This window comes from Eimeria tenella, genomic scaffold (genome assembly GCF_000499545.2).
Source record: "Eimeria tenella Houghton genomic scaffold, Eth_scaff37, whole genome shotgun sequence".
Classification (NCBI taxonomy): domain Eukaryota; phylum Apicomplexa; class Conoidasida; order Eucoccidiorida; family Eimeriidae; genus Eimeria; species Eimeria tenella.
In genome coordinates, this window is record NW_013543286.1 from 232,166 (window position 1) to 250,744 (window position 18,579).

General features: G+C 51.5%; 3 protein-coding genes across 3 annotated transcripts; all 3 read left to right on the top strand.

Annotated features, from left to right (window-relative positions):
- Positions 1-816: 816 nt before the first annotated feature.
- Positions 817-1,578, top strand: ETH_00011765 (uncharacterized protein; the record flags this gene model as incomplete). Its single annotated transcript, XM_013376564.1, has 1 exon — positions 817-1,578. One exon carries the CDS (start codon positions 817-819, stop codon positions 1,576-1,578), a length of 762 nt encoding a protein of 253 aa, XP_013232018.1.
- A 50-nt stretch (positions 1,579-1,628) lies between these two features.
- On the top strand, positions 1,629-3,889 carry ETH_00011770 (sybindin-like family domain-containing protein, putative; the record flags this gene model as incomplete). The annotated part of the gene is made up of 2 exons (XM_013376565.1): positions 1,629-3,452; positions 3,710-3,889. 2 exons carry the CDS (start codon positions 1,629-1,631, stop codon positions 3,887-3,889), a joined length of 2,004 nt encoding a protein of 667 aa, XP_013232019.1.
- A 3,829-nt stretch (positions 3,890-7,718) lies between these two features.
- Positions 7,719-13,983, top strand: ETH_00011775 (exportin 7, putative; the record flags this gene model as incomplete). The annotated part of the gene is made up of 16 exons (XM_013376566.1): positions 7,719-8,109; positions 8,338-9,177; positions 9,409-9,669; positions 9,781-9,975; positions 10,215-10,482; positions 10,756-10,968; positions 11,093-11,186; positions 11,372-11,559; positions 11,695-11,888; positions 12,059-12,135; positions 12,425-12,583; positions 12,743-12,821; positions 13,220-13,343; positions 13,451-13,514; positions 13,641-13,688; positions 13,906-13,983. The coding sequence occupies 16 exons, from the start codon at positions 7,719-7,721 to the stop codon at positions 13,981-13,983; spliced, it is 3,273 nt and encodes a 1,090-aa protein (XP_013232020.1).
- Between the last annotated feature and the right edge of the window lie 4,596 nt (positions 13,984-18,579).

The following is an 18,579-nucleotide window of genomic DNA, read 5'->3' on the forward strand; positions in this document are numbered from 1 at the left end:
AGCAGCAGCAGCAAAACAAACACCCCAGAGAGTCTTATCGTCTTTTAATACTCTTCACTAGGAAGCAGTAGTGCGCTGGTGCATTAATTGCCAGTGTTGCGGCTGGGCCCCGCTGGCGTTGGTGTTGCTGCTCCTGCTGCTACTGCAGCAAACGAGCACAGAGAAGGTCTCTGTGGGCTCCACTGTTTCTTGTCCATACAGGAAAAACCGTTATTATAAAGCATGCTTAATGCATGCTGGTGCTGTGTTGCTGCTGCTGCGGATCCCGTAGTAGGGGCTGCAGCAGCAGCCGCTGCAGCAGCAGCAGCAACAGTCGGCGCTCGTGCTCCCGCTTGGGGCCCTGCGTCTCAGGGCAAACGAGGAATCTGAGAAGCGCAATGTTGACACACAGCGACGAAAAGACGCTCTTTGCGTTGATGTCTCTAGCTTCTTGAGGCCGTCGCTGCTGCTGCTGCTCCCAAGGCGGCCGCAGCAACGGCCAGCAGCAGCGCCGCCGATCTGAACAGAAATAAATTCTTTCCGCGGCTGAGGGAGAAACACGTACACCTCGCCACTCCCAGCTGGAGTGTCGATACACCTCAGGCGCACCCAGCAGCACCAAGCAGCAGCCGAGGCAGCAGCATTGGGAGCAGCGGGAGCAGCAGCAGCTGCTGCTGCTGACAGCAGGACTAGACCGCAGGGTGCCCCTCAGTGCTTTCTGCCAGGTAGTGTCTGGTAACTTACAGCCTGCCACCAGCTGTTGCTTAAGCAGCAGAGGGCGCTGTTGCTGCTGCAGTTGCAGTGGCAGCAGCAGCAGGAGCAGCAACAGCTGGCAAAATGATCTATTCGGTTTACGTGTTCCACCGGAACCGCTGCATTTTCATTGCCCAGTACTCCCAGAGAGGTGCGAACGTTCCGCCAGGCAGCAGCGACCCTGATGGTCTGACAGCAGCAGCAACCGCGCAGCAGCAGCAGCAACGGGGCAGCACCGGCGCCAGGGGCTCTGCGGCGCGAGGCGCAGGAGTAGCAGCAACTGCGGCTGCTCAGCAGGCCTCCGCATTCCCCCACAACGTTTCTTTACAGCGCAGCCCTGTCGGGTCATCGCTGGCAGCAGCAGCAGCTCCTTTAGCAGCAGCAGCAGCAACAGGGGCCCACCCCAGCGGCTCGAACGGGGTGCGGGGCTCCTCTTCTGACCCGCTGGTGCCTGGGGGCCCCTGGGGGCCCCTCACGAAGCGGCAGCAGCAGACGGGCCGGCTGCTGGCAGGGTTGCTGTACTCCATGCGTCGTTTCTGCGAGCAGGTGGGCCCCTCGGTGAGCAGCAGCAGCAGCAGCAACAGCAACAGCAGCAGCTTTAGCTCGTTCGCAACCCCGCACTACAAACTGCACTACCTCGAGACCGCCACGGGCTACGGCTTCGCCTGTTTGTCTTCTCCGGAAGTCCCGTACATGTCGGAGGCGCTGCAGTTCATTTATGCTTCTCTTTTTCTCGAGTTGGTCATCAAAAGTGCTTCTTTTTCTCCTTCGAAGCAAATCGACAGTCCCGTCTTTGCGGAGCAGCTCCACTTGTTCCTCTCCTCCCTCCCGGCGTGGGACTCCTGAGCAGCGCCCCTGCTGCTGCTGCTGCTGTTGCTGTTGCTGCTGCAGTGAAAATGGCGGAAGGCGCGTTTGCGACGTCGCTGTATGAGCAGCTGCCCGAGGGGCACCCAGCAGCAGCTGCTGCGGCAGCGGCGGCAGCAGCGGCAGCGGCGGCAGCGCGGCAGCAGCACCTCGCTGCTGCTGCTGCTGGGGCAGCTGGCACGACGCCAGCTGACTTGCTGCTGCGGCAGCAGCAAGTGCTGCGCAGAGCAGCGCAGCTGCAGCAAGGGTCATTCTTCGAGCTTCTGGCGCAGCAAAAACTGCTCGAGGGGCTGCATGCTGCTTTGAGACACTGCGTTGTCACTCTAGAAGCGTTCTACTCAGACAACTCCCCTGCTGCAGCAGCAGCACAACGACAGCCGAATGCTGCTGCAGGGAACGGGGCGGCAGTGGCGGCGGAACAACAGCAGCAGCAGCAGCAGCAGCAAGAGCGGCTGCAACCTCGGCCTCGATTTCGTTCGCTGAAGGGGTCACTTGTTTCTGCGTGGCTATGGTCTCGTGTGTGCCGGGTTGCTGCTGCAGCGAAATCGACCTTAGCAGCAGCAGCAGCAACAGAGCCGGGCTCGTTGTGCGTGCTTCTGCGAGCAGATGTTGCTGCTGCGCTGCGGTGGGTTGAGCAGCACTTTGACGGCCTTTATTTGCTGCTGCTTGCTGCTGTAGAGACGCACAGCTTCGCCTCTACGGGAGCTTCTTTTGCTGAAGGCTTCTATTGCATGAGCCGAGAAGACAAACGCGTTTTCATGCTGCACAGCCACCTGAACCACCCGCAGATACCCCGCAGCAGCAGCAGCAGCAACAGCAGCAGCAGCAGCAATGTTGGCGACGCAGAGAAGGAACGGGGTGGCTCGCTGATTGCGAAAGGAGCGCCGCCGCTGCAGCTGCCCACAGCACTGCTGGAGGAGCAGCAGCGCATCAGCCGTGAGGCAGCAGCTATTGCTGCTGCTCTTCCTCACTCTATGTCCCCCCTTAAAGTTGCTTGCTGCGTGGCTGTGGAAGTGCTGCTGCCGCATCTGCGGCGAAAGCTGCAGCAGGCGCACCGGGCGCAGCAGGAGGCGCCGGAAGCGGCTGCTGCTGCTGCTGCTGCTGCAGCGAGCCGCATTGCGCGAACTGAAGAAGAATTAGCTGCAGCAGCGGTTGAATTCCGGAGGCAGAGAGAAGCTCTGCCCCCATCGCCAGCTTCCCCAGAAGAATTAGTTGAGCTCCTAAGCAGCAGCAACAGGAGCAGCAGCAGCAGCAGCACGGACAGCGTGCCTGACAGAGCTGCGCTGCGTCTGACAGCAGTAACTGCTGGCTGGGCGGAGCGGGTGCGCACGTTGCTGAGGCGTTGCAGGCTCCGCATGCTGCTGCTGCGCCTGCGGCTGCGGCTGCTGCTGCTGCTGCTGCAGAAGTGGCTGCGAGACCGCCTCTGGAGTCGGCTGGTCGCAGCTTTTCCCCGCCTCTCCCTGCTCCACGACCTCTTTTCATTTGTCTACGCGCTCCTCTACCTCGCCGACCCCGTGGCATTTCCTTACTGGTCCCCATACATGCATTTGCTGGGGCTGGTTTACGTGCGCGCCCCCCCAGACGCAGCGCGAGCTGCCGCGGACGGCAGCAGCAGCAGCAGCAGCAGCAGCAGCTCCGGGGGCCGCGGCGGGTCGTGGTGGTTTGCTGTTGCCGAGGGGGGAGCGCGGCGCGTGAGGAACTGTCTTGCTGCAGTGCTTCTCCTGCTGCGGACCTTAGAGTGGTGGTTTGAGTATGAGGCAACTCTGCTGCCGCAGCCAATCCGCAAAGAAGAAATTAAGCCGCCCCCGGCGCCCCCGAGGCCTCTGGGTGTGAAGCCGTTGCACCCTTTGCCGCAGGTGGGTCTTTTTTCCCTTTATTACTTTTTTGCTACTGGGTAGGAGCAGTTCTCTGTTTCTTGCTGCCGGGCTGAAAAAAAAAGAAATGTTTGCTGCTGGATCTGCGGCACTAAAAGTGAGCCTCTTTGCAGAGAGCTGGACTGTGTACATAACCGGGCTCGTGGGGGCACTTGGTTACTGCCTCACTGTGCTGCACTATCCACTGTTGCTGCGCTGATGCTGTGCTGTCGGAGCCTCCGCTGCTGCTTTTTGTGCAGGATCCTCGTATTTGTCCCATTTGCCACTTCCCACGGGAAGGCGCTGCATGCATCCCCAGCGGATACGTGTTCTGCTACCGCTGCATTGTGGGCTTCGTGAGGCAACACCGCCGCTGCCCAGTGACGGGGCTGCCCACAGAGGAAGCCAGCATACGCCGTCTGTACGAGGCGAGGGGATGAGGGGCTGCAAGTGAATGGCCATAGCCGCATGCCAGCTGATCTTCCATTTGCATGCAAGTCCACGTATGCATGCATGTGCATGTGTGCATTAATATGTGTTCACGAGTCTTGCTGTTGCCTTTTGCTGCCGAGAGGCAGAATGGGCAAGAACTGCGGTTGTCGAGGCGCTCGGTAATTTCGTTTGCTTTGTGCTGCGCGCACTGCACCAACGGACTTATGAACAAGTGACGGTCAGACAGCAGAATACAAAGAGAAGAAGCGGAACAGCGTTTAGTGTGGTCTCAATTGTAGAGACGGTATGGGGAGGCCGACTTGCGCATGTTTTATCACATATGGCTTTACAATATTGTGAGCTGCATCAGTTCTAACAGGGGATCTGCCTAGCTGATTGATCATGCATTGTTTAGTACACTCTGACCTACTTTTCAATAGGAAGGCACAAACTTCAGGCTAGATACACAAATGGGAGTAAGCATGTGTGTACTCCAACGTTTTAGTACTGGTTAGTGTAGGAATCTTTCTCCGCAACTGTAAACGCGTTTGTGTGCATGCATGTCGCAACCATGCATACATGTTCCTCTACAGAGCAAAACAGTTAGTTTCCCTCCTGCCTTTACCTGCCTTGGAGCTCCCTCTTCTGGTGGCGGGCTTGGTACCATTGTAAGGAATACTTCCTCTAAAGCACGGCAATATTGATCATCTCCATACTTCAAAGGTAATGGGAAAGGGAAGAGGAAAGTGCTCCGAGTCCGGGAATTGAACCCGGGTCTTCCGCGTGACAGGCGGAAATACTAGCCACTATACTAACTCGGACTGGTGGCCATCCCGGAAGTATCGGACACATTAGTCCAGTGAATGTAAATGTAGATGGCGACAAAAGAACTCCCCCTCACACTGCAGGTTTACCTGTGATTGCATATTGAAACACCTCCTTGGGCCACCGGAGTACAATAAAATTCAAGTTATGTTAGAGAGGTACGAATGGCTATGACTCACAGCAGTGCTTCCTGCAAAAAAGCTCAAAGTTGTGTCTCCATCGAGGTCTATAAAAATATACCTGGCACGCCGTGCCGTGGTTGGTGCGAAAACTCTGCTCTCAGGCCAGGGTAAGCCTCTCGAGGCTGGAGTTTGCACAAGAGAAGTGGCCGTCACCTGCAAAGGATCATGATCCCCGCTGGAGCTGTGTCCTTACTAATTGCTTCATTCGAGTTGCACGAGCGTTCTGAAGCAGCTAGATGAAGGGAGCTCACAGGAGCTGTTTCGCTGGCACACAGCACAGTCGGCAAACGGATACGTCAAAGTCTCCCCAGTCGACGCACGTTAAACACCCAGAAGTATAACTGCGTGTTGCTCAAGTGAGCTGTCAGGTTTCCGATAAAAAAAGAAACCATTAAGGGTGTTGTCAAGCCAGTTCGCACGGCATAAAACTATTCCCTTTTGTTGAGGCTACAAAGGTGCTTTGCTTCCCAGTTCGACGCAGATACACAGAGGTCGATCATTTTCCCTTTTGTGCTGCTGAGGGGCACTGCCACAATTTCTTGCTCCAATCAGCCGGCCACAGCGTTCACTAGAGTCACTCGACAGGTAAATACTGCTCTAACGAACACACAACCGAAGAGGAACGAACATAGGAGCAGAACAGGGCAGTGGCATTACGGCCATTAGCCTCAAGTGGACGAGACGCAGCAGCTCTGCTCCGCGCTCACTTCTCAGCAGCAGAGCAACTGCCCGCAGCGTAATAGCTAAAAGCCTTCAACCACTCAGCCATTTTCACTGTTTGTCGAGTTCCTTCTTGCCCAACCACCAGCTCATGTGCTAGCATTTCTTCACGATTCCGCTTCAGTGCTAAACGGGAAAAGGACGGATCCCATTACAGCGCATCTTGCTCTGTTACCTAAAGTCCTTCAGCCGCCCTTTACTACGGAATGATAAAGGCTTTCACTTGTGGCCTCTTTCTAAGCCATCTTTGAGCTCCCCAGCGGACTGCCGTCGTAGGACATTAGGAGCCCGTTTGCAGTGCGTGTTCAAACCGCCACAACTCGTTATGGGCTGCCGCTTCGCATAAGCATTCTGACCAAAAAGCCGGCAAGCCAAATTATGAAATAGTTCTGCCCTCGGATTTTTGGCTCAGTCTCAAAACTCATGAATAGTAGAGTGCCTGCAGATGCAGTGTGAGGTATTGCACAAAGTTATCAATCACTGGATTCAGCACGAAGCTTGTGAACGTGTCAATAAGGCCGCTCCACAAGTACACAAGTCCTGGCATGTTTTTAAAACCAGCCTTCCTATGCAGTTCCTCGTCTCCTGGTGCATCTGTCAGAAGCTGTAGCAACTCGCCGATTGAATGACCTCATAATGATTCGCATTCTCACAGCAGCAATGGGTTTCCACTGTGGCGGCGAAGAGGGCGACAGTAGCTAGGTACCTGCTGAGTCATTTTAGCTGGTATGGGGGCTGTGCTTTTGGCGATGGAGCTTGACCTTTGCCTCAAAGTTCAATTTAGTGAACAGATTGGTGCAGTGTTAGGAAATTACATTGTGCAGAAGCTTGATCCTCAGGCTTCCAAGCGCCTCAGTCCGAATTTTTTGGAATTCAGGCAACAGGCGACGGCGGTCTGCAGTTTTGCAGTATTTTGAGCGTCAACTACCCCGCATACATCGTGCTCCCCGCACGCGTAACCGAGTTCCTTTAGGCGAACACGGGGCTCCGCCACACTGCCGAAAAAGTGAGCTTAGGTTGACGTCTAGCTTGGATCATGGTTCTGTTTGTGAGCCCGATTTGTGTGAATGCAGTCTCACCCATATACTGCTGCTGTACTCACGAATGCGTCATACACCTGCTGTCAAAGCTCATAGGTGGCCGCAGTGGGAGCATGCCAAGCCTGTAAAATGAAAGAAGTACGGAAAATATTGTCGAAGTAATACGGTGTGGGGAAACAAGGTTAGTGGAGCAACACGCACACTCCCTTCGCGGGCTGTGGACGCTGGATTTCCGTAGCTTCAAGCCTAGCTTGGGCGATGCATGCATCGTGTCTTGTTGAGCTGGTAAGTTGCTGAGTATTTGTGTAACGACAGTTTTTTTTGTCTCGAATTGTATTCTGATTTTATGGCCGTAAGGCTGGGGCGGTGGCGGAGTGCTGCTCCCGCCAGCCGAACCTAATTCCTACACGTGAAGCCCCATCTGAGAAAACTAGCGCCACATTAGTGCTGCTTTGTGTTTCTGTTCCCTCTGGTGGCTTCGCTAAGCATTTATTCTTCGGAGTACCTCATCTGTGGGGCTGCCCACGGGAAGTCCAGTTTATTCCCCCTCTGCCTGGCGACCCAGTTATCGCAACTCCATCCACAGCCTACCCGGCCTCTACTCTCCTTTCCTCCCTGTGAGAACCGAGATCGCCTGTTGCTGCTTCTTCTCCTGTCGGGGACAGCAGCCCTCCCTGCGGTGAAGGCGCAGAATAGCAGCAGAGCAGAGTCTTGCTGTGCGGGGTACTGCAGTTCTCTAAAGGAGCTTCGCAAGCCAGAACTGGATTGCCACAAGCACAGCAGCACCGCCTGCGCCTGCAGCAGCGGCGACACCCGAAGCAGCCCGTGGCAGAAGTGGCGGAAGCGCCTGCAGCGGTCAAGCACAATCAGGAGAACTACATATTGTCCTGCAGACCTCGAGTGTCCCGCGAAATGCACAAGACACTCCGTGTCTGACAGAAGCCCTGGTGTGCCTAGGGCGGTGTTGCTCTGTCTTGACGGCGCAGAAGCCGTTGTGCTTGCCATGGGAAGGTCGCACAAGTAGCCAAAGTTCGTCTTGCTTATCTTTCTCATTGATAAGTAGTGAAACAATGGCAGATCTCGCGGAGGTGCAGCAGCTGGAGCTGTTGTGCCAAGCATTTTACGGTGGCGGCGGGAAAGAAGAACAAAATGAGGCGCACAAAGTGCTGCTACCCCTCGTGAACAACCCCGAAAACATGCCCAGGCTACAGGCGGTGCTCGCCCACTCGTCGAACCTGCAGGCTTTGCTATTTGCAAGCTCGGGGCTTATGAACCTCTTCACGCGTTACTGGGGCCAAATATCAGACAAGCAAAAGGAAGAAACTCGCAACTTTCTTCTGAATTACCTGTACCAGCGCAGCGCAGATTTGCTGCACAATGCACACGAAATCCTAGGCCATCTAATTCGATTGCTTTGCCGCATAGTCAAACTTTCTTGGTTTGAAGATGTAGACAAGGCAAGTTTGCTGGGGTTTCTTTTACACTTCGCGAGATAAGAGCTGCCTTGAAGCTTTCATCATGGGTATGTGAGGCCCAGTAGAACTGGCATTGTGTCCTCAGGTTACTCCCTGCATGCACGCCGAACCATATGTGTGCGTCTGTTATGACTTCAGAAGATCTTAGAGCAAGTCAGCCTGTTTTTGAGTGCCTCTACGGCTCACTGGGTTGTTGGGCTATACATATACACAGAGTTGACACAGGAAATGCAGCCAAAGATTGGATCCCATATGTCTCGTCTGCGTCGCGTGGCATTCTCATTCCGTGATATAGCGCTTCCGTCAATTCTGAAGGTGGCTGTGAAGACGCTTCAGCAGTTTGACGCTGGAGCGATTCGCGTACCTAACGAAGAAGAGGAGACGCGGTTGCTGAAACAAGTCCTCCAGCTGGCCCTTAATTGCTTGTCCTTCGATTTTATGGGCACAATGGCAGACGACACCACTGATGAGCAGAACACAGTCATGATTCCGCAAGGCTGGAGCGAATTCAGGGAGGAAACCTTCCCCAGGATGTTCTTCAGTCTTTACAATGCTTGCTGGCACAAGACTCCGCACCGGCCGCGGGTGGAGTGTGCTCGTTTGTGTTTGTCTTGCCTCGTGCTCATATCAGCGTTCAGACGGTCTTTCTTCGAAACAACTGCCATTCGGAACAAATATATGGGCGAGTTGATCTTGGGCACTTTCCAGATAATCAAAACAAGGACGGGCCTCTCGGACGATATGTGCTACCACGAGTTCTGCCGTCTTATAGGCAAAGTCAACACTTCCCACCACCTCAGCGAACTCTGTGCTTCAGAGCCCTTCAGGGAGTTTCCCCAACATCTTTTCGACTTCACAATGGAAAGCCTAAAATCCTGGCAGCGGATGCCCAACAGCAAACACTATTTACTAGGCGTTTGGGCCCACATGATATCTCCTTTGCTTTTCTACAAGCAGAGAGTGCCCAAGGATTTGGAATTGTATATCGAGAGGATCACAGCAGCATTCATCATGAGTCGCATGTGTGTGGCAGAGGCCATAGCCGAAGATTCAGGTGAGACATCCGATCCTGTACCGCGGAACATTGGCCAGCGAGTTGTCCTGTTTAGCCCTTCAAGCCCAAAATGTTGCGACTTTAGCCTCTAGCCCGTTAGACACTTCGATCTGGAAAACGGTGGATGAATCGCACAGCACGCTTTCAACAGACCCTTTCTGAATCGTACTGCTCCCACATCAGTAGTTTATGCTGTCATTGCTTCTTCTTTTTGTGGTCGCGAACGTGCAGACAGCTGTGATTGGGAAAGCCCCTTAAACAACGAAGTGTTGCGCCAAGAACAACTTGAAGTCCTGTCTCAACTTGCCCGTTGCCGCTACACCAAGACAGCCCGAATGGTTCATGATTTGTTTGAGGAGACGAAGGCTAAAGCGCAGAGCGGTGAGATGAACAGGAAGGTTTTTGAGGAGAAGATCACGTGGCTTGTATACCTCATTGGGGCACTTGTCGGTAGCAACTGGACCGGAAGGCTCCCCGACGTACACGTGGAAGGTATGGCAGAAGCTTGGAGCCGATATGTAGAAAGCAAAGAAGATCCAGCACTTTCCGTCAATCTATTGTTATTTGCTGGGTCGATATGCTCTTTTTTTGCCGTGTGAACAGATGCTTCCTCCGAGACGGTGCAAATGGCAAATGCAGGCCTGTCAAAGCTTGTCTTGACTTTGATAGAGGAGACGAAATGCGAAGGAACGCCAGAGACGCTTGAGCTAGCGTTTCTTTACTTCTTGGATCAGTTCAGAAAACTCTTTATAGGCCAGTTCGCCCGCACACTAGACAGCCCCAGCGCTTTCGCTACAGGTATGGGTCAGGTTTTAATTGAAGAATCATCATGGTGTAACAGCGTTTTGCTACTTGCTTCAGTACATGGCTTCTTGTTCATGAGCATGCAGAGCCAGACACGTCGGTGCCTTCTGGAGGTTAACAGCAGCGTAGCTTCGTAGGTTTCATTTTTCGTTATTTTTCTAGCTGTGGGTTGCTTTAGTGTTCCGTTAAGTTGTCTGCCTGGTCTGGTTGGCTTGGTCTTACTGCATTTGCAGCACTCGGTGCTGCAGACGACAAAGCGATCGTGGCGACCTTGGTGAGTAAGATCGGTTTCAATCTCCAGCACCGAGTGAATATGCCGGAATGCATAAAGAAGTCCATGGATCTTCTTTTTGAGTTCGTGGCCGGTGTTCATATCGTTCACTGGATATCCCGAGCCCCAGAACTGATCGTCACCGGTCGTTTGCTGCTGGAAACTCCAACTGGCGCCTACTTCCTAACGAATCACTGCAGCGCTGAGTTCAAGTTTCTCTCGATGCGAAGGTACATCACGTTTCCATGTTGTTGTTTGCTCGTTCGCGAATTTTGGTGTAGATGTGGTACAGATTTGTTGGTTGCATGCGTTTTTGCTTTTTCGTGCAACATGTGAATTTCCAGTATCACTGTAAGGGCTCAACGCGGACCTTGAATTGCGAGCTTGTTCCTTCAACTGACTTAGCTCGTACCGGTTCAATCACTGCTTTTTTCGTTTGTGCGTGGCTGTTTACCTTCCTGAGGGTTATACTGGTTCCGTCTCTTTGCTGCTCCACACTTCAGATACTCAAGACTGCGGACGACGTATTACTTAACGCTCGGGACACTACTGTTTTACCAGCAACAGAAAACTACTGTCTCTTTCGAGCAATTCGTGCAGCCCATGGACGCCATTTTTCTATCTTTGTGGCAACAAACTGACGAGGGGAGAAATCCAGCATCCATTCGCAACCCGCTTTGTCGCGACCCTCTAATTGGTCTCGTACGAGATTTAAGGTACAGAACCGCGAGCACTTCTCCAGGGATGGCTGCTTTGCATTATTGTGAAGAGTCTGCACTTCTGCTCACTTCAGGCATCGTAATTTAACTGCCCACATGCCGTCGGTTTGTTGTGGCACAGGGGGTTAAGTTTCGCATCTGGGCTCAGCTCCACTTACACAGTCCTTTTTGACTGGCTAATGTCCCCTTGGAAGAAGATCAACGGCACCACTCGTGTGAGCGTTGCCCTCCTGTCGCTGAATAGACTTTACAGCATCTCTCAGGCCTGCTAGATTTTGCCTTGGTGATATAAAAATTGTTGTCTTCTTACACATTTGTAGCCCAAGAAAATAATGAGGAAGAACGGGCATTTTCAAGAGAGCCGTTATGCTGGAAGGTTTGTGTGCGCTTCCTCTGTTAGATGGCAATATTTAGCTGGGCAGCAGATGCATGGTGGGACGATGCGGAAGTTTTGGTTCCCCTTTTGAAGTTCATTGCCGACTTTGTCAACAACAGAGGAGGCAACAGAATTCACTTCGTAGAGTCATCCGCAAATGGCATTCGGCTCTTCAAGGAGGCATCGAGTGTGGTGCTCAAATATGGCAACAGGTGAGTCAGTAGTCTCTTTTGCTGTAGGGTCTGCATGGAGTATGTAGTTCTCCTGTTTACCGTTTAGGGTTAAGGGCTTTCTCTGGAGAAGGCCTTTCAAAGCAGAAAGCGTACTCACCTTCCTTTCGTATGCAGGATACTGCAGAAGCAGGACTTCTCCGATCCCTACAAAGAGAAGTATAAGGGAATGGCTGTAGCACTGCAAATACTGAGCAACATCATCAGAGGCTCATACTGCCACTATGAAGTATTTGAGGTCTACGGGGACACAGTGCTGAATGATTCCCTCCGCCTGGCTCTCCAGATGTGTCTTGCAATCCCCCAAGATGGTAAGAGACAAGAGAAGCAGCGCTGCGGAGCCGAAATTACCTTGGTTGGCAACTGCTTTTTTGCAGCGGCGTCGCCACGCGTCAGGATCACTTCTGAGCCTTCTCGCGCAATGTATGGACTGCAAATTGACTTCAGTGCAAGTTGTGGGTTTCTTGTTGATTTATGACAGATTTGATGGCCTATTTGAAGTCGCTAGGAGCTGTTTACTCCTTCCTTGAAGTTGCGACAGAATCTTTCATGCAAAACGTGAGCAGTTGAAACGCTGTGCAGCTCAACGTCCCTTCAACCTAGCAGCCCGAATTTTTAAAAGCGCCAGTCTTTTGTATAATTTACATGTCTTGTGGATTTCAAAATGTGCCAAGAGTGTTTTTAAAATGCTTCAAAATTTTTGCGCGGGTTTCCATTGCCTGCTTTGCGTCTTTGCATGTGCGCCGAATTGCTAGTTCAAATTCCCTTGCGGTAAGATATATTCGGGGCATACTTTCGTAGGCCACTGCGGGATTTTGTCTAGGTTCTCGTGTCTGCGTGATCACAGATTCTAGAACTGCCTCCGGCCCACCTAGCACAACTGTTGCGATGCGTGGAGGATGGTCTCTGTGCTCAAGAAACAGTGCTAATGCTATCGTGCGCCACGCTAGGCAATTTTGTCGAGTTCATCTTTAAGTATCGGAACTCTGAAGAAAAGGAAGGAGAAGTAAGGTCCCTAAATTCACCCTGTTCTTATGCTACGCGTATTTCCAAAATCAAAAGCACCACCGTAGTTGACTAGTTTCACTGAGCGGGCGTGTGCTGATTCGATTTTCTGGATCCCAGTAACAAAAGCAGACACTACTACGTTGCTTGCGTTGAACAGGCTGTTCGCGCGTTCCTTGAGGCGCAGCCTGGAAGTTTGCCGCGAATGCTGCAGCTGATTTTCCAGCTCCTCATGACAGGTATGTAGTATCAATTCATGGCTCTGATCTGCCAATCCTCCAGACATTATTTTATGTCAAAGTCAGCTTAACCTTTGTGCCATTCCAAGATATCCAAAAGACTTGAAGCCATGCTCGGTCGTAAGCTCGAGAAGTGAAAACTATGTGTGAGGCGCAAGCTTTCAACGAATGCGTAACTGTCAGGCTCACATTTTCTTGCTTTGACGATGATTGTGGTCGCATGCTAGTCCAAAAGGCGTGTAGGATTCACCTGCTTGTTCCGTAGTGCATTATTTTTTGAATGCTGAATAGCTGTTTCCCTGGTTTGTGTGTCTCTGTTAAATATACAGTATAACCTTGCCAGCCAACAGTTGCTGTTAACTTTGAATAGTCACATGCGGGTGTCCGCTGCAATGCAGGCCAACTCCCAAATTTGTTCTCAATATCGGGTGTTTTGCTTGGGCTGATTTTGCTGCAAGAAAACGAATACTTGAAGCTAAAGCAGCAAATCATTGAGCAACAGATTGAATGCAAGAGACCACAGTACGTTGAATTTTAATCCTGCTGGCTTTAGCCTCTGGTGTAGTAATACCAGTAACACCAGTTCGATTGAATTAGGCTGATCAAGCGCTACATTTTGGTTTCTTCAGGGTGGAAGGGTTCTTTACAGCTTTGATGCTGAACATTGAGGAAGACCTTGAAACGGCGAATAAAGTGGGTATCTGTTAGCTTGGATACGGCACCCTTTCGTAGCTTCAGAGATAGAAGTTGGTGCCTGCCGTCGAGCCTCGTATGTAACCTCCAGATGATTCTGTGACGGCCTTTGCTTGTTTCGCTCAGGATAAGTTTATGAGGAACCTGTACCACTTCGCCCATGACATTCGAAAGGTGTTCTCTTTTAGTTTCTGATAGGGGCATTCGCACGATCGGCACCTGCAGGGCGTGTGAAGCGTGCCTGAATTCGTTTACGGTGTCTCGCTGCGTCTCTTTCGGCCTGGAGTGCGGCCGTTGGAAATGATTGCGCCCTTAACGCAGCACAGCAGGGCTTCCTCGCCGCGATCTCTGCTGCAGTCGCGTTACCGTGTGCACTGCTTTCTCTCCTCAGTCCACACGCGTGCACCTAATCAACTCCTCGCTATTGCTGGAGTGGCAGGTAGAGCGGAAACTGGACTTGCAGGGATAGGAGCCCCCTAGCTGGCTCATCCGCAGCAGTTGCTGCGGTTTAACAGCAACCGCTTTTCAGGCTTTGACTGCGGAGGAACAACAAAGATATCCTTTTAAGTTCTTTTTCGTTAGCTTGTAGAGCCCATGAGTACGGCAAGAGCGGGTTAAGAAAAGTAGTTCTAGGCTTTCCGTATTATGCCTTTGCTCATGCCCCTGCCGAGTGCTGTAGCCAAGGTGCTAGCCATTCTGTGTTCATTACTTAAATTTGCCCGTTCTTTTTAAATGTATCCAAATGGTGCAAATTTCACCTATTGGTTTCTCCGCACTGCCAACGAAAAATTTCAAACAGCGGCAGCAATCCATGTTTCAAAGCTTTGCAATCGTGGCGTGCAACTTCACTTAGAACAGTGAGCAGAGCAGATGGAACTCTGCGAGGTTTTGTATTGTATTGGTTGCACGCATTTAGCTGAGCTATTGCTTTTGGAGCAAAGAGCTCCGACCGGGTTGCTTAAAGCAAGGCATTCTTTGCACTCCGCGTACTTACGATTGACAATTAGAGGCCCCAGGATTTAAATAATTAGGAGCTTTAGTGTGGAAATGCATCAAGGCTCCAAGTTGTTTTGATCTTGGGAAGCAAAGTTTCCAAATGTCCGCGTCAAGCTGTAACAGGGACGGTGAGTGCTTTTGTCCGTTTATAATGAATAAGCTTTATGCCCACTGTGCTGTGTAAACCTTACTGCACATGTGAGCATTAGTGAAATTACGAAATCTTCGTGAACTCCCATTTTGTGAGAGGCCGCATTAGAGCACTTGAGGGGTTGTTTTTTTCTGCAAGTAAGATGGGTCTTCCCTGCTCGTTAGAAGGTGTACCTTTTTCGATTATTGGGAGTTCGAGCCTGCCACGGCTCGACGCTACGACGCTGTCGAGTAGCTGTGAGTAGTGAGTGGTAGTGAGTTCGAGCTCATGAGGAACAAAGGGAGAAAAGCTACAGCAAATGAACCGCTGCAAGCCAGTGGACTGTCGCATCTTCTTCAATGTGTCCTAGTCGATAAAACCAAATACAGTCAACAGTTGTCTGCTTGCCACCTGCGCAATTGTGATAAGCTCCAGTTCGCTTAACACGTACAAAGCCAGTAGCCTCTATTGCGTCTTTTGTCCATCAGTGGTAGCAACAGGCAGCATTGATTTCAAGAAAATAATGAGGGTGAAGGTGTCTGCACGACTTCGCGTGGGCAGCACTGCCCCAATTGAAGGTCATGCGAAGAAAAATTAAATTCCAGGGCTATTGTACTGCAAATGTGGGCTGGGAGAAATAGGAACGAGAGATCCTACTTTGCTTAAGATTGTATCCACTGGTAACTGCACTGCACAGCAGGGTTGTATGTGAAAACCCTTTTCAGCTCCGCTGGCCCCAGCAGTTGAGCGAATCCTGGTTCTTATAGAGGTACTGTACTACGAAATATATTAAATAGCTGGTTTTTCTCGTAAGACAGGAAATTTCACTTTGGTTGTACTGCTCGTGAAGCCGATCATGGGGCTCCCATTTGCAGCCCTACAGTGTAGCGGTGTCACAACTAACCCCGTGAAAAAGTGTTAAAAGGTAACTGCTCGTATAAATGATAATGCAGAGAGCAGCTCAATGCTGTATGAAAGAGACCTACGCGGTCTAGCTGTCGGTAACATCTCTGAGCCAATATCGTCGATCACTAGAGCAGGGTCACTCTGCCCCACCGCCGTTCAAGCTCTTCCACACATTCCAGTCATGCCGCTGCAGGCAACATACAATACGAGAATATTTTCAATACTGGAAAAGGGCTATAGCTTCAATTTTTTCATCCTTTCGTAATAGTGCTCCATTTGTGGGCGAGCTGAACAGTCTTGGCAGAGCGGATAGGAAGTGGTTTTCCTGTTACGTGCAGGAATACGTGATCACCGACTCCTACGCGTCTCAGCTGATGTCTATGCAGCTTAGTATCTATTAGAGTGGCTTTGTCATACGCTGAAGCCTCCCACGCTACCCTAATCATGAGGAGACGACCTGAAATTAGCCGGTTACTGGAATCACTAGAGTTTGGGTGAGTCCTTTCTTACTAGCAAGCTGAAAGCTATTGGCATGGTGCAGCATATACGTCCCACTGCATGTAGGACTTTTGTTTTTCACTGGGTGCCTCACGATCTGTTTGGCGAATATCCAGCGCCCATTGACAGCCAATTTGTAGCCTCGCTTTGTTATACCTTATCCGTACAACTTGGTCTGGTGGGCTATACTCAGTAGCGTTGTTCTATCGAGCAACTCACACCCACCACCGTTAATTATAGACCTTTGGCGCGCATGTGTTTTTCCCCTCGTTTTTGCAATCCAGTCGTAATGAGCAGCAAGAACTTGAAGCTTCTGAAACGGATTCCGAAGAGAAATGCGGCTGGAACAGCTCTCCTATGCGGCCATATAGGCCTGTCGGTGGCCCGGTAATATCTTTGGTGGAGAATCTTTCCCCAGTAGGCATGAGAAGCGATAACATGCAAGCTGAATTTCGCACCACCCCTCTTTGAGAGCCGTAGTTGGCTTACAGCTGTTGAGCCGGTAAAGGCCAGATGATGTCAGAATGATCGATACCTTTGCCAATATGAGAAATAATGCAAATAAGCTTTAATATTACACAGAAAAGGTGGCGAATGCGAGGGAACTCTGCAGGATGGAGAGCCCAAAGTGGCGGAGCCAGAGTTACCAAGCTCAAGCAGTTTGGAAAATGTTAATGCAACTGTCTCTAGGTTTACGGCTGCTAGCTCTCTGGGTCTTTTTGATGCCCAAACACCCCGTACATCCGCAGCTGTTAGGGGCCGATGGACGCCCGAGTACGCAGTTATCAAAATGGCACTTATGCGGCAAAGTGCAGCCAAACCCAAGGTTTGTTTCTGCATTAAATCAGTAAAGTTGATGTTGTCAAGAGATGTGTTTCACGCAGCAACGCAAGCATGTGCCTCCACTCTTCCTGAACTTTCTAAACTACATTTAAACACCACCTTCATGATGCAAATAAACTCGTGTAGGTCTCAGCTGTGCGAAACTATTCAGGCCCGCGGGGGGCAGTCAACGTATCAGTACACAGAGGATAAAAAGGGGCCAAAACAGGAGAACCGGCTGGCAGCTACGGCGAGAGCTGCATGTGACGCGTTCAGCAAGGCATCCCAACTCTTCACCCCTGTCTCTGCCTACCCAAACAGAAAGGCTAAGCCCCAGCTCTGGGGTCCCTCTGTCGTTGCCAGCACGGAAGAAGCTGTGGCAAAATCTTCAGCTGCGTTTGCAGCATCAAGAGACTTTATAGCGTCAGTAGTCTCCGCGCAATTGCTCTAAGTTCAACTGCAGCTGTACTTCAGTGGCTTGCAGTTTCACCCATATAAACTTTACCGTACTTACAGTCAGCAAAGTGTAGTACCAAAAGAGCTGGCAAGAGACGCAGGCCAAGTAAGGACAAGTGCTTAATAGTATTCTACTGATTGAAGCAGATTCGTCCTGTCTTGCAGGGCAAGAAAGCGTTCAAATGCACTTCCGAGGTCGCGACTGCTTGTTTCACCTACAGCCCCAGTTGAAGCATCTACCATCCCCAAAAGTTCGCAAGTCACTGTGGGGCGCTGCACTGAAACTTTCGAAAGAAAGGAGGCCACGTCTTCAACAAACCAGCAGTGCACTGTTGTGGCTAGAAAAGGTGCTGCGAACATGTCAAATTGTGGCAACGGTTGCGTGTGCAGCCAAAAATTCTCAAATTTAGCAAGCGGTCTCCCAAGTGTTTTTATCACTGTCCCATCGACTCCTGCTGTGGTGTTGGAGGCTAATTCCTGCACCCGCCTCACGCCTGACCAGCGTCAGTCTCACAGTTTCCCTTGTCCACCTGGCACAGCAGGGAGCCACGTAGATAGAGTTTCCTTCTCAGAGAACGCAGCAAAAAACAGCTTGCTTTCCATTGAGCCGGAAAAGGCAACGTCTATAGCCGTGAATTCATCTCTGAGCGAAGAAAAACAGAGTACTCAGACCTCTGAAAACACCTTTGCGACAAGAAGCCGCGCATCTCCTATTCCTCAGAAGACCCGGTCGCCTCCCTTTACATGCCTCAGTGGACGATCTTTTTCCGCTAAGGATATAGCCACAACTCAGGGCCTCTTTCATCGGATAATTGTACAGAGAGGACAACGCAGGTGTCATTCATGCAGTAGTGGCAAGAAATTCTCTGGAGGCCACCAAGCTAAATGCCTCTGTGGGGCGCGCGCGAGCCGGGCGGCTTCGGCAGAATGCGGGTCCTCCAAAATCCCCGGAACCTTCTCTACTAGGACAAAACACGGCAAACCGTCATTCACAGAGTGTCAAAGCTGTGGCCGCAGAATTTCGAGAGCTGGCCACGGATTTGTTCAGCAGGTCCCGGTCAAAGTGGTCTGCACAAGATGCCAGGTAGATAAGGCTGAAGAGCCGTGAGTGGGCAGATGCCGTACCTTTTGAGTGTAGTGGGCATGCGCTGTCGCCAGTTGTTCGGTTTCCAGCATCGCGATTGTGGGCTAACCAAGTCTCAGTGAACCAGTTGAGCAAGCGAACACCCACATATGCTGACGCAAATGTTGCGGTGC